Genomic DNA, 14,376 nt, shown 5'->3' on the forward strand with positions numbered 1-14,376 from the left:
GAGTTTTGGTTCGTATTTGGTTTGAAGCCTCCTACGGTGGAGTTCACCAAGTATTGCTAGAAGTGGTTTGTATCAGTGAGGACGTTGATAGACCGAGTGGGGGGAAATGTTACGGCTTTAGAATTTTGCGACCCTAACACATGGTTTTGGTGTATGTCTATTGACTTGAAGATATGGTCGGTTAACCTGGATGCGGCTATGCGATTGTCATGGGGATGGTCTTAGTATGTCTTTGTGATGTTGCGGTTGATCAAAATAGTTCTGATTGTGGTATTCTTGAATCTAAGATATATGATCATTAGATCCATGGTGGTTACTCGACTCTTGGAGCTACACCAGGTGTACATCTTGTCTACCCTAGCATCTTGACGGGTACTAATTGAGCAACCCTAAGGAGTGCTCAGGGGTGGGCTCTTGACATCCTCAAGGGGTGTCCTAGGCTTTCATGTGGCAATGGGTGCCCCACGGATGATCCATTTGGGAATGGGATTGCCGGATCTCTCTAGCCTGGAGGTTTGGGTGTACATCCTTCTTAGTGATCAACTATACAATAGGCCGGTATCATCTAAGACCTAGTTGAGGGGATGAGAGTTACCCTCCGTACTGTTAGAATGTGAGTTAGTTCCCTTACTGTTCAAGTCCAGGTTCCTTAATGATGACCTTAATTGATTGAAGGGCTGTCAGGATGTGAGACTTGACCATCGGGTTAGTCACTTGAGTGTTTCCTTGAATAAGGATGGGTATGGCTGCACTGGACTCAATATAGTCTTGCCGCTGCACGAGAGTGACTCCTTGACACTTTAGGAGGATTTTGGCAAGAGTGATTCTTTTTGGCTATTGAAAACTCCATGTCTGTCAGACTGAGGCTTCTCCTCATCATTAAGTGACCAGTGACCTGCATCAAAGAAGTTATACCCCATCATGCAAATAGGTTTTTAGTAAACTCCTATAGTCATTAGAAAACCTTCAACTTTGATTTGATTGTTAAGGCAGTGAATAATGCCATGATACTTATCATTGAGTCTGCAGGAAGGCAATCATACTTCAAGATCCTGGCTGAGAATAAATATAAACATATTTTGGAACAACTAGAACAGTATTGGCCAAGCCGTGTAGAAAGGGAGAAGATCCTTGAGTGAAATCCTTGAGGGCAATGAATCCTTTCTTTCTTCAGCTACTGTTAGTAAATAAGAGGGATAGATTTGTGTGCTCAAACAATGTCAGAGATTCATAGGCAGCCAGTCCATTTCCAGGGGTACACCAGAGCAGTTTGGTAGGCAACCTAACAGCATGGTCTTAAATTTTCAGGAAATTGTCCCAATTTCCGTGGAAATTTTCGCTTTCCACCACCCTTGAAATTAAAATGGCAGTTAATTTCATTTTACAGAATTTCAGTCGAAATTTCCACAAATAACCCAAAATTTATTGTAATCTTGAAATTTCAATGCAATTTGTCCAAATTTTAACTACAGAATAATTCTTCAAAGTCCAAATTTGAGATTCAAAACCCAAATTGAAACTTCTCTATTAATTGATGTGCTTAATTTTGTTGAAGCTAAATATAAACAAGAAGGATATGAATAGCTTTTAGACTTTCCAAGTTATATGCAAAATTAAACTTAGATATTAGCCGCAACATATTTTTTACCATTTATGTATAAATTATCTGCATTTGTATACTTTTTTTGATAAATAAATAAATTTATTAGAAGAGATAAGAATGTACAACAAAAGAAAAAAATTGGAAAAGAAAGGAAAACCAGGAGCATAAGAAATCCCCCCTTTACAATAATAGCAAAAAAATTACTTCAGGAGATCATCAAAATCTGAAAGCCAAGTCAGCAAAGCAGAGCCAACCAGTCCCACTGCAGGTCTCCCAGAGACAAATGGCGAAAAGACGCAAAATAAACCACTCTCCAAATTATTAGCTACCACCACCCCATCGAAAATTTTTGTGTTCCTCTCCAACAAACGCACCAAAGCCATAATAGTCCAACGCAAAAGGCTTTCCTATCATTCACTTTTCCAAAACCTCTAAATGTGATAGAACAAAAAGCCTTCAAAGTGGAGAGACAAATCCAGTCTTCACCACATATACCAAATAATTTATTCCAAACAGCCCAAGTAAAGGGGCAACAAAGAAACAAGTGTATGCAAGTCTCCCCACTAATCAAACAAAGGACACAAACATTTGGTTATAAGGCCTTATTAGGCCTTCTCTTCTCAAGCATATCATTTTTTTTTTATTTTTTTTTTTTAACAATAAAAGAAGATATCATTAATAGGAAGAGAATTTACAAGAGGGATAATGACAAATCTCCTAAGACAAACTGACACTACAAGACTAAACTACAACATAAAAAATCTTATATTTTTAAGGGAGCATTAGCTTTCCAAATCAAGGAGCACAAACCAAAAGGATCCTCATTAGGGTTGTTGCGAGTCAAATAAGAGAAAAAAGGCTTACAAGAGAAATCCCTAGAAGGATCTAAACTCCAAACCATTTCATCATTCCCCAAATGAACGTGAAACAAATCAAGCAAACTGGTTAAAAAAGCCAACTCTTCAATTTCTCTATCATTGAGATTTCTCCCAAAACGTAAATTCCAAGAGAGACTATCCCCCTTGCAGAAGAAAAAAATCAGAAGTAGGGGGTTCATGAAGAATGGAGCCTCAATAAAGGCAGGGAAAGGCAAAAGCCAATGGCAACTCCCAATCCAAAGGTCCTCCCAAAGACAAATTCATTCCCCATTACCCACCATGTACTGGATTTTAGGAAAGAAATAATTATAAATCTGAGATGTGAACTTCCAAGGACTTGCCTGAGTAATATTAACCCCTACTTTAGCATCCACCCATTTAGTACTAAACTAATATACTGCAAATTATCTTATGCCAAAGAGAATTAGATCCTAAAGGAAAATGTCATAACCATTTCCCCACCAAAGAAATGTTTTTGGACACCAAATTACCAAGACCAAGACCTCCCTCCCTTTTAGACCTACACAGAGTCTCTCAGCCTACAAGGTGATCTCTTTGACTCTCTCCCCCACTCGGTTAGAAGAAATCCCTCACTAACTTCTCAAGCCAGCCTGCCACCACTCTCACAAGAATTCTAAAAAGAGAGATAATACAATGAAATGGAAAATAGACACACATGAATAACAGTAATCCAACCCCCTAAAGTGAAGAACGTTCCTTTCCACCAATCCAGTCTCCTAGCCACTTTCTCAAAAATAGGATCCCACAAAAGAATCAGCATTATGATTACCACCAAAGAGAACACCTAAATAGATAATCGGCCCATTCAAAACCTCACAACCCATAAGCCTAACAAAAGAATCAATATTAATACCAAGGCCCCCCAAAACCACTCTCGGAGAAGTTAATCTTCAAACTAGAAGATTTCTCAAAAACCTGAAAGATAGTAAGAAAATTAGAAACACAACACATGTTATCAGAGGAAAAGAATAGTCTCATGTGCAAATTGGAGATGCGAAATGACAAACTTTTCATTTCCTACCTTAATCCCCACCACCGGTCCTTTATCAACTCCTCTCTCAATCATCCTGCTCAAACCATCAACTACAATCATAAAGAGAAAAGGGTAGAGAGGATCCCCCTGTCTAAGACCCCTGGACGCATGAAACCAAGACCTAGCCTCACCCTCACCATTAACTAAAATGAAAAATACAACAGAAGATAATCAACCTCTAATCCATTTCCTCCACTTCAGACCAAAACCTTTTCTCTATCCATAGAAACTCTAGTTCACCCTATCATAGGCTTTTTCAAAATCAAATTTCAGCACTAGAGCCCTCTTTTTCCTATAGGCAGCATCTTCAACCACCTCATTAGCTATCAATGCCGCATCAAGGATCTCAAAAGCACTTTAGCTAAGAGAGACAGTATGCTCCATAACAGTAGCAAATATATTAGATAACACCTTAGCCAAAATCTTATAGACACTTGTGACTAAGCTAATTGGCCTAAAATCTTTGACTTTTACAGCACAATCCTTTTTAGACACTAGAATAATAAAAGTAGAATTTATGCTCTTTTCTACTACCCCATTATGAAAAAATTCAAGAAAATTTTTTAGGTCTCCCTTATATGGAAAGAAAGCCATAGTAAAACCATCCGGCCCAGAGGCCTTCTCTCCATCCATTTCAAAAGCCAAACTTTTAATCACTTCTTCCTCAAAGGGTCTCTCCCACCAGGTTGCTTTATCAACTAATGCAGGGCACCAGTCCAACCCCTTGACCATAACTGTTGTGTTTTGTGGCTCTTATACTTTGGTGGAGTTCATAAACAAAGGAAGAAAAGCATATGTGTTGAAGTCTTGGGTGCTCTGTAGCAGGCATTCGTCGACAAATGGGCCTCATTCGTCGACAAATGGAATGTAAGAAATTTAATATGCTGTTATTCCCAGGATCTTTAAATATCATGATCTTCACGTAAATATATATTATCTTTACATGGGGAAAAATAAAGAAAATCGTGATATAAACATACCGGGATCATTCATGGTGTACGTTAACCGAGAAGAACGCTCTAAGAATCGTTTCTCTCCCTTCACCCCGATCTCTTTTCTATCCTTCACCAGATTTTATGGGAGTTTAGCTGATGAATGGAGAGCTAAGGTAGAGAGAGGACAATCCTTCCTATATCTCTTCTAGTTCATTCCATAAACATGCAGGAAATGAACTCTCTTCTTCCTTACAGCTCCTCCCCATAACAGTAGCTAATATATATAGGAATCCTTTCAACTTCCAGCTATTAATCTCACATGCATTTTCAAAGCAAGATAATTAATCCATCCCTTATCACATAGGACGCATACCCTTCAAGTGGGATCCATGTCATTCATGTGGGACATATTATTTGGAATATATCCAACATTCTCCCACTTGGCCCATATGAATGACTTTAATTTGGATTAACAATATAACCATATTATGTGCACAATTGTTAGCTTATGCATACCTTTAGTGAGATTACCAATATATCATAATTAAACAACTTACTAACACGAGTCATGGCAGTAAATATCATTAAAGCGACATTTTCCCTTCCATGTACTATAAATGCTAGAAAATCATTTAACTACAATATATAATAGGAAGTAACCATACTGTCCCTGTAATGTCTTTGTCAAAGACCATTCCTGTTAACAATAATCAATCTCCATAATTATGTAATTGATGGTAAACAGGAAACAATGTTCAAAAACACCGTTATTGATATCATTATACATACTATAGAACAAATATAAAGATCCACAATTATACATCAGGGATTACAACAAAGACCCATGTGATCTACATGTTCCTTAAATGTTTTCAGTGTCAACCCCTTAGTTAAAAGATCTGCTATCATGAGCTCAGTCCTTATATGTTCTATAAGCACTGTCTGTTTCTGAACTTCCTCATTAACGACCAAATATTTGAGCTCCATATGCTTAGCACCATTAGAATATTTGTCGTTTTTTGGAGAAAAAGATTGCTGCGAAATTATCACAATAAATTCTCAGCGGCCTAACTATACTGTCGACAATTCCAAGTCCCAAGATAAAGTTCCGCAACCACAAAGCATGAATTGTGGCCTCAAAGCATGCCACAAATTCAACTTCCATAGTAGATGCTGCTATGATAATCTGTTTGGCGCTTTTCCATGATATTGCTCCTCCATCTAATAGGAACAAATAACCATAAGTTGACTTTCAACTATCAACACACCCAGCAAAATCTGAGTGGGCGTAACCAATCACCTCCAACTGATCTGATCTTTGATATGTGAGCATTCAGTGTCTCGTTCCTTTCAAATATCTCAAAACCTTCTTTACAGCTTTCCAATGCTCCATTCCGGGATTACTTTGGTATCTCTCAAGAATCCCAACTACAAAACTAACATTTGGTCTCGTACAAGTTTGCACATACATAAAACTTCCAACAACAGACGCAAAAGGAATATTTTCTATTCTTTTCTTTTCTAATTCATTCTGTGGACAATCCTTTGCGCTGAACTTGTCCCCTTTATAGATAGGAGTAGGGGTTGACTTACAATTAACCATATGAAATCTTTCTAGAACTTTATTGATATATCGCTTTTGAGACAACACTAACAATCCACGTGATCTATCACGGAATATTTCAAACCCTATCACGTAAGTTGCCTCACCCATATCTTTCATTTCAAAGTTCATAAAAAGAAATCTTTTGGTGTCATTTAGTAAACCAAGATCTTTACCGGCAAGCAAAATATCATCAACATATAGATTTAGAAAGATAAACTTGCTCCCACTGACCTTTAGATATATACACCGATCAACGATATTTTCCTTAAATCCAAAGGTCGTGATGGTATCATGGAACTCAAAATACGATTGTCCGAAAGCTTGTTTAAGTCCATATATTGACTTCTTTAATTTACAAACCATATGCTCCTTTTCCTCAATCATTAAACCTTCAAGAAGATCCATATACACCTCTTCGTCTAAATTCCCATTCAGAAAAGCAGTTTTCACATCCATTTGGTGTAACTCTAAATCAAAATGAGCCACCAAAGTCATTATGATTCTAAGAGAGTCCTTTTTAGATACAGGAGAGGGCGTCTCTTTGTAATCAACACCTTCCTTTTGAGTGAAACCCTTCGCTACAAGTCTAGTTTTATATCGTTCAATATTGCCATTACAATCGTGTTTGGTTTTAAAAACCCATTTACACCCAACTGTTTTAAAACCTTCAGGCAAATCAACGATGTCCCAGACTTTATTCTATTCCATGGAATTCAACTCATCATTTATGGCATTGATCCACTTTCAGAATCATCACTTTCAATAGCTTGTGAAAACGTAATCGGATCCTTACTAGTCCCTAAATCATAATCAGATTCCTGCAGATATACCAAATAATCATCTGAAATAGTTGATCTTCTTACTCTTTGAGATCTCCTTAATGCTATTTCCTGTGATTGTTCTGCAATTGGTTCAATGGAGACATTTTCATTATGAAGTGATAGATCCCCAGATTTTTGTTCAATGGTATCATACCGTTCAATAACTAGAGGAACAATAATATCTGTTAAAGGTCTAGATATCGGGATAGGAAATATCGAGATAGGAACAAGAATTTCTTTAATGACCACATTACGTGCTATATCACTCCCACTAATTTCACCATTCTCATGAACTTTGCACTACCGGCTTCCATAATTTACATATTATGGTTAGGACAATAAAACCTATACCCTTTAGATTATTCTGAGTATCCAATAAAGTACCCACTCACAGTTCTAGAATCCAATTTCTTTTCATATGGATTATAGATTCTAACCTCTACTGGACAACCCCAAATATGAAAGTGCCTTAAACTCGGTTTCCTCCTTGTCCACAATTCAAAAGGAGTTTTTTAAACTACCTTACTAGGAACCCGATTAAGCACATAAACAGATGTTTTAAGGGCCTCCATCCATAATGAAATGGGTACTGAAGAGTTACTTATTATACTCCTAAGAGTACAATTACGCCTTTCAGCTACACCATTCTACTGAGACATACCAAGCATTGTGTATTACGCACAAATACAATGCTCTTCTAGGAATTTAGCAAATGAACCTGGATTTTGTCTAATTCCATCATAGCTACCATAATACTCACCACCTTTATCAGATCTAATAATTTTCACCTTCCTATCCAGTTGTCGCTCAACTTCAGCAATATATGTTTTTAAAGCATCTATTGCCTGAGACTTTTCATGCAACAAATAGACATAACCATAACATAAAAAATCATCAATAAAGGTGATAAAATACTTTTTTCCACCATAAGATGGTGAGTCAAAAGGCCCACATACATCAGTATGAACAATCTATAGAAGATTTCTACTTCTTGTGTCTCCTTTCCTTGCATGTTTGGTTTGCTTTCCTTTAATGCAATCACCACATACATCGAAATCAGTAAAATCAAGGTTTATCAAAATCCCATCTTTTACTAATCTCTCTATTCTATTTCTGGATATATGACCCAGTCTTTTATGCCAAAAGAAAGAGGAATTTTCATTAACTCTACTACGTTTAGTTCTAGCATTATGATGCAAGGTGAGGACTGTTTCAGTAAATTTTTCATTAAGATTAAATTTATACAACTCCTTAGACAAAACATCAAAACCAACACAGAAGCCACCTTTCATTAGACGAAAACCTTTATATTCAAAATACAAACCATAACCGTCATTGTCTAATCTGGACATGGAAATTAAGTTCCTAGAAATGTTTGGAACATAAAAGGACAAATAAAATTCATACATTTAGAAGTCGTCGACGAAAAGGCCTATTTCGTCAACGAATGGACCAATAATTGTCGACAAATTGACCCTTCTCATTGATGATTACTCTCGGGGCTGCGAGAAAGAATTCAAATTTTGAATGTGAACATTGGAACGGTTGGGTATTTGGAGGAAAGCCTCCGAGGGATTGTTAAATATGTCTTTCTGGCATATTGTGTAAGAAGAAGATCATTATAAACCACTGTATTGTGTACTTTAAATTTTCATAATGAAACCTTTGTCGATTGCTCCCATGGATGTAGGCTTTTCCGAACCACATATATTTTCGTGTTGATTCTTGTTGCTTTCAGATATACTACGTGTGTGAATTGGATTTTGGTCCTTCATTGTTTGCTGCGTTTATAAATTACGCAGTGCAATCCCATACTCTTTTCACAACAATTAGTATCAGAGTGTTGTTGTCATGACATCGAGTTCTTCTTCAGCAAGGTTTGACGTTGTCAAATTTGATGGAACTAGAAACTTCGGTTTGTGGCAAAAGAGAGTGAAGGATTTGCTTGTGCAGCAAGGAATGGTGAAGGCCTTGTATGGTGTTCAACCGGAAGGTATGGATGAGGCAACTTGGAGTGAATTGGAGGCAAAGGCTATTTCCACAATACGTTTGTGTTTGGCCAACGAAGTGCTCTATCATGTGATGAAGGAGGATTCTCCAGCAGCTATATGGCAAAATCTTGAAAGCCGGTACATGTCCAAATCACTTTCTAATAAACTATTCCTTAAGCATATGAGGATCCGAGAACTACTCCTCAAAGGAGGGGAGAATCACAGTAGGAGAAGAGGGTACAGAGGACACAGGAAAGAAATGTTGATTTTCAAAGCAAATAACATTCCTAGAAATGCGTGTACGATGTAATGTAGGATCATAGCAAACAAGTCCCTTTTGACACACATTATATCCCAAGAATGCACATTGAACAGATTGAGCAAATAATTTATGTCGCTCATGAGGAGGTAGATGAACAAAACATACACAACCAAAAGTACAAAGGTTATCGTAACAACGTTGCTTAGCAAATAAACGGACATATGGTGACTCCATGAGTAGGACTTGAGAAGGTAAACGATTAATCAAGTAGCAATTTTCAGAGCCTTAACCCAGAACAAGGATGGAACAGAGGATTCCAACAAGAGAGTACAGAACACATCTAGGAGGTGACGATTTTTCCATTCACCTACTCCATTCTGTTGGGGAGTAGCAAGACATGAACGTTGATGAATAATGCCTTTAGAAGCCAAAAATGCCTGAAACTCAGTAGACACATATTCACCACCGAATCTGGAGGAATAAATGGCAACCCGAAAACCTGCCGTGCAGACAGCCACACAGCCACAGAAGTACCGAAAGAACAGAGAAAAATTCCAGAAGAGAAAAAAAAAACCACAACAGCCACGAAACCAAGAAGACAAAAAATCGAAGGGAAAAAAAAAAACTAGCAGTCAGCTGGCTCTGATGCCATATCAAATATTTTGTGAATGGCCGAATGAATTGGCCTTGAGTTCTGTATATTATATATAGACTTTACAAGAATGCTATACATGGAAAGTAAATAATGTCTAGCGTGATTCTAGCCCTATACAAGTAAACTATATTCTATCAAGCCCTATACATGTAAACTAAATACATGCCAATTGTACAAAATAATGAATTGAAATATAAGGAAATAAATGTGGGCTGAAGCAAGGAAAGAAATCTTTTGCCTTGCTGTTTTCTGTTCCATTGGCACAATAAACTTTAACCTAAATTGCAAATATTAATATATATATATATATATATATATATTTAAGTTGTGCATCAAAATGGTTTCACCTGAAGCACTAGTCTCTCTTCTTCCGACAGTTTATTATCAACCACATCAGCTTCCTTGCTGGGACTAATGCTGAAAAATAGAAGAACATCTTAAGATCAAACAAATCTTTCAAGGATTTTAAATGAAAAAATATTCTAACAATCAAAAGATTATAGATGTGAATAATAAAAAAGCAACAGATGCAACCCCCCAAAGCAGCATACTTTCCCTTAAATGACTAATTCCTGTAATGAGCAATTTATGGCATAGAAAAACAAAAAATAAAATAAATTAAGAATTCCAAGCAGGTTACATTAAAACTAGACAAAACCTGAACCAGTCCCTTCATAAATCAGCAACTTGCATCTCTAAATATATATATATATTGAAGATTTTGAGGCATATTGCATATCTCCTCCATATCTACAGCTTGATTAATACCCCATAGGTATAGCTTGATGAGCCAGCTGATTGTTTTGAGCCATCATGGCTATAGCTTGATTAATAGTCCATAAGGCTGTACAAATCCCAGCTAAATACTCAGATTGTCTTGGAACATTCTGCTCAAAACTAACACCCTGTTCTAGTGGGGTTGAAGATGTTGGACCACGCCTTTGTCTCATTCTCCTTTAGGAAAAAAATGTCAAGTGCTTTCATGCAATCGTGAAATATTATCATAGACATGCAAGCATTAACAATCCTAACTAAGAACCACTACTAGTTGTATTCATTTTACTTATGCATATGCTTAAATCCACCTAACATAAACCTACAAATGACTTAACCACATGTGAAGGCCACTTCTTTAAGTAAGGCCCAATCTAACCAAAGCTACTACCAATCTGTCACATCCCTATTTTTGGTACATGACCTGCCATAACTCAATCCAAAATCTGATGGAGGACCAGGCCAAGGGAAAAAATAGTTTTGCAAAAACATCATTCGAGTACACGTGATAAGTTAGTTGGGAAAGAGTATTTATTGAAACACAAAATACATACATATATTTATAGTACAATCATAATGTTTTACTTTCACTGACAAACTCTTATATTGGGTTGTACTTCATACACAATATTTACCTTGCATTCACTTTATATACAACATTTTCCATACTTCCTAGACTGGAAACACATTCGCCAACAAAACACATGCTTAATATCTTCCTGCCAACCTGTGGCAGTCTCTTGGAAAAATTATTAAATTAACAAGTGGGCTTTCCTTAATTCTGAACCTGAACTTGTCACAAAAGCAGGTTAAGCAACCACGAGCTCAGTAGATATTCTTAATTCCCTCTAATTCATATAAAGATTTCTCTATTTTAAAATGACTTCTTTATATGCATGCACAGGCATACTGTCATGAACACATTCCTTATTCTAAGCAATCACAAGACTTTCAAATAGCACACATTTCAACATAGTAATGCTATTTCAAACAAGTGTCAATTCCTAGCTTGGCCAACCATCACTTAACATGGAAATGCCTATCGAAGGTTTTGGGCCTTTCACCCAAGGGAGACACAATCCTACTTGCTCAAGTTTGAAGTTTCACAATATCACATCCACAAACAACACATGCAATACCAGCCATTTCACATAATAGATGCACACACAAGCTATCTTCCTTACAAGATCAATTATCCATCACATGCAGATTTTCCAACTAAAACAAAAATATGCAGCTAAATAAACCCAGGAGAACATATGTGCATTCATATAGAGTATTTAAAAATAACAAACTTAAAATTCTTCCTCATTAGGATTCAATTCATGAAAGTTCCAACTTTTTTTCCTTGAAAACTCCATTTCCACCCATCCAAAGATGAATAATCAGAAACCACAACATGCTTAGTATCAACTCATTCAACACAAAAGCAAATGCAACAACCATGCAATTTAAGAAAGTAATTTAAATTTACCATGGCTAAAGAGTATGGTTATCACAACAATACCTTTAAAAATTTAATAGCAGTTTGGTATCACTGCCAAAAATTTTGAAAACGAAAACCAGAAACAAAAAATAAAAACTGAAAACTGTCAACACGTTTGGTTGTTTGTTTTCAGTTTATAATTGAACTGAAAATTGAAAACTTGTTTTCATTGTTCATTTTCAATTTTTTTCAATCTAATTTACATTAATTGGGATAATCAAGTAGATCTAATTTTAGCAAAACAAAAATTAGATCCACATTAAATTCCATATGAACCAGCAGACAGTTCCATTAATTGCAATAAACAATAATTTTGATGGATCAAAACAAATGAAATGAACTGACCAGCTGGTATATCAACATTTTACATTAGTTGAAATAACCTAATGTAGATCTAGTTTACATTAATTAGAATAATCTAGTAGATCTAATTTTAACAAAACAAAAATTAGATCTAAATTAAAATCGACATGATCCAGCAAAAAGTCCACGTTTTGTTGGTTTTTACAGAAACAAGGGAAATGGTTTCCTTTGGGGGAGCTCCGGGAAAAACAAAACCAAACATTTTTTTAAGCTTCGTTTTTGCATCTGGAAAAAACAGAAACAGAAAACCAGAAACAACAACGATACCAACACGCCCTTAGGCATTCTTCTGCAATAAAATACACCAAATAATGGCAAAAACCAAACATTTCACGATGCTTTCCTCTCCTTCCCCCTTCCAAAGCCTCTAAAATTAGAGGCACAAAAACCCATCCAAAGGAGGAAAAACCCAATTTTCACCAATAACTCTGAACAAGTTATTCAAGATATTCCATGAAAAAAGATACAATTTAGGAACATAAGTGAACAAGTCTTCCACTCCTAAAAGGAAGGGCACATTATGTTCTGGTTCACACAAGAAGAAAGTGAAGGTGGCTACCTACGCTTCACTCGGAAGAGAATCCACTCTGGCTAAGTTTGAAGGACAAATGTAGAGACCCGGAAAATTTATTTATCGAAAATAATGAAGGAATGGAAAAGGGGATTTTTTTTTTTTTTTTTTTTTTGAAACAGTAGGCTTCGTCAACAAATCCCCTATTTTTGTCGACGAAGGTCCTTCAGTGGTTCGTCAACAAAGTTCAGGCGTCGTCGACGAATAGATCTCGAACGACAGAAATTTCAATGTCCTTTGTTCGTCGACGAACGTCCTTCAGTAACTCGTCAATGAAGACGTTATTTCATCGACGAGGTTGGCCGAGTCTACGGCTTATAAAAAGGATTTTTCATTTCTTCATTGTTAAGAAACCTAATTCCTCACTTTCTCTCTCTAAAAAACGACGCTTCTCTCTCTCTCTCTCTCTCTCTCTCTCTCTCTCTCTCTCTCTTTGATTTTCTCGTCATTCGTCGCATGATTCGACGATCGGAAGCCACTACAAGGATCTAGGGGAAATTCTCTACAAGTCTAGCGGAGTGGATTCTCGAACGGGGTCTTTCCAAGCTTTTACCCAAAGCTGAGGTAAAGGTAGAAATGAGTCGTTAGTCTAGTATATGATTATTTAAAAGGGGCGTATGGGCTTGGGGATGTTTAATAGTTGTTGATATGGGATTTGAGTTGATAAACTAGGGTTTTTGAATCAGGGTTTGGGTGAGCGTCGCAGGCGTCATTTTGGGGTCCCTGCAGGCGTAGTTCGGGAAACCAAGTAAGGGGAATAGATTAAGCCAGATGATTTGAAATTTCACCGGAAAAAATGGAAATTATTTTCGTATTTATATGATTATCCTACGAGTATTGAAAGCCAACCGTTTAAACTGAGATTTTTTAGTCTAGGGCTATAGTAATTATTTGTGAAAATGGAATGATTAAAGCAATGGATTTTCTGGAAATTGTGGAGATAATTTGATGAGTATTTTCAGTAAAATAGATGATGAACATGGGTTGGCTTATTATTTTTTATGATATATATATATATATATATATATATTTATGCATATTATTCAAATGGTGTGGCAAGAGTAAAATGAATATACTGTGATGAATTATGATATATTTATGAGATGTTGGAAATACTGAAATGTGATGAGAATATATACTGCATGTGAATTGTTAATCAGAGCAGGATGTGAATGTTAAATTGCTATGTTATGATTTGAGAACTCCGGTGGACCATAGTGAAGCACAGTACTGTTGCGTGTGATTTCTGCAAAGCTTAGTGCACCCACGCGTCTTAGAAAGAGTGTGGAGACGGGATGGTCGATTGAGCTGAGAAGGGTTGAGTCCCTCCTGAAGTCTAGATCAATATGGGAACTACCAATCTGACTTACAAACTGA

The 14,376-nt window shown here is 36.5% G+C and overlaps 1 protein-coding gene across 6 annotated transcripts in view; it reads right to left on the reverse strand.

The window, feature by feature from the left end:
* Positions 1–14,376, reverse strand: part of LOC131158334 (uncharacterized) — a 118,327-nt gene that overhangs the window by 57,813 nt on the left and 46,138 nt on the right. For all 6 annotated transcript variants that reach the window (XM_058113124.1, XM_058113125.1, XM_058113123.1 and 3 more), the window contains exon 7: positions 10,153–10,222. In XM_058113124.1, coding sequence (XP_057969107.1) covers positions 10,153–10,222 — 70 coding nt within the window. The remainder of the gene's footprint in view (positions 1–10,152; positions 10,223–14,376) is intronic.

This window comes from Malania oleifera, chromosome 6 (assembly GCF_029873635.1).
Source record: "Malania oleifera isolate guangnan ecotype guangnan chromosome 6, ASM2987363v1, whole genome shotgun sequence".
Classification (NCBI taxonomy): Eukaryota; Viridiplantae; Streptophyta; class Magnoliopsida; order Santalales; family Ximeniaceae; genus Malania; species Malania oleifera.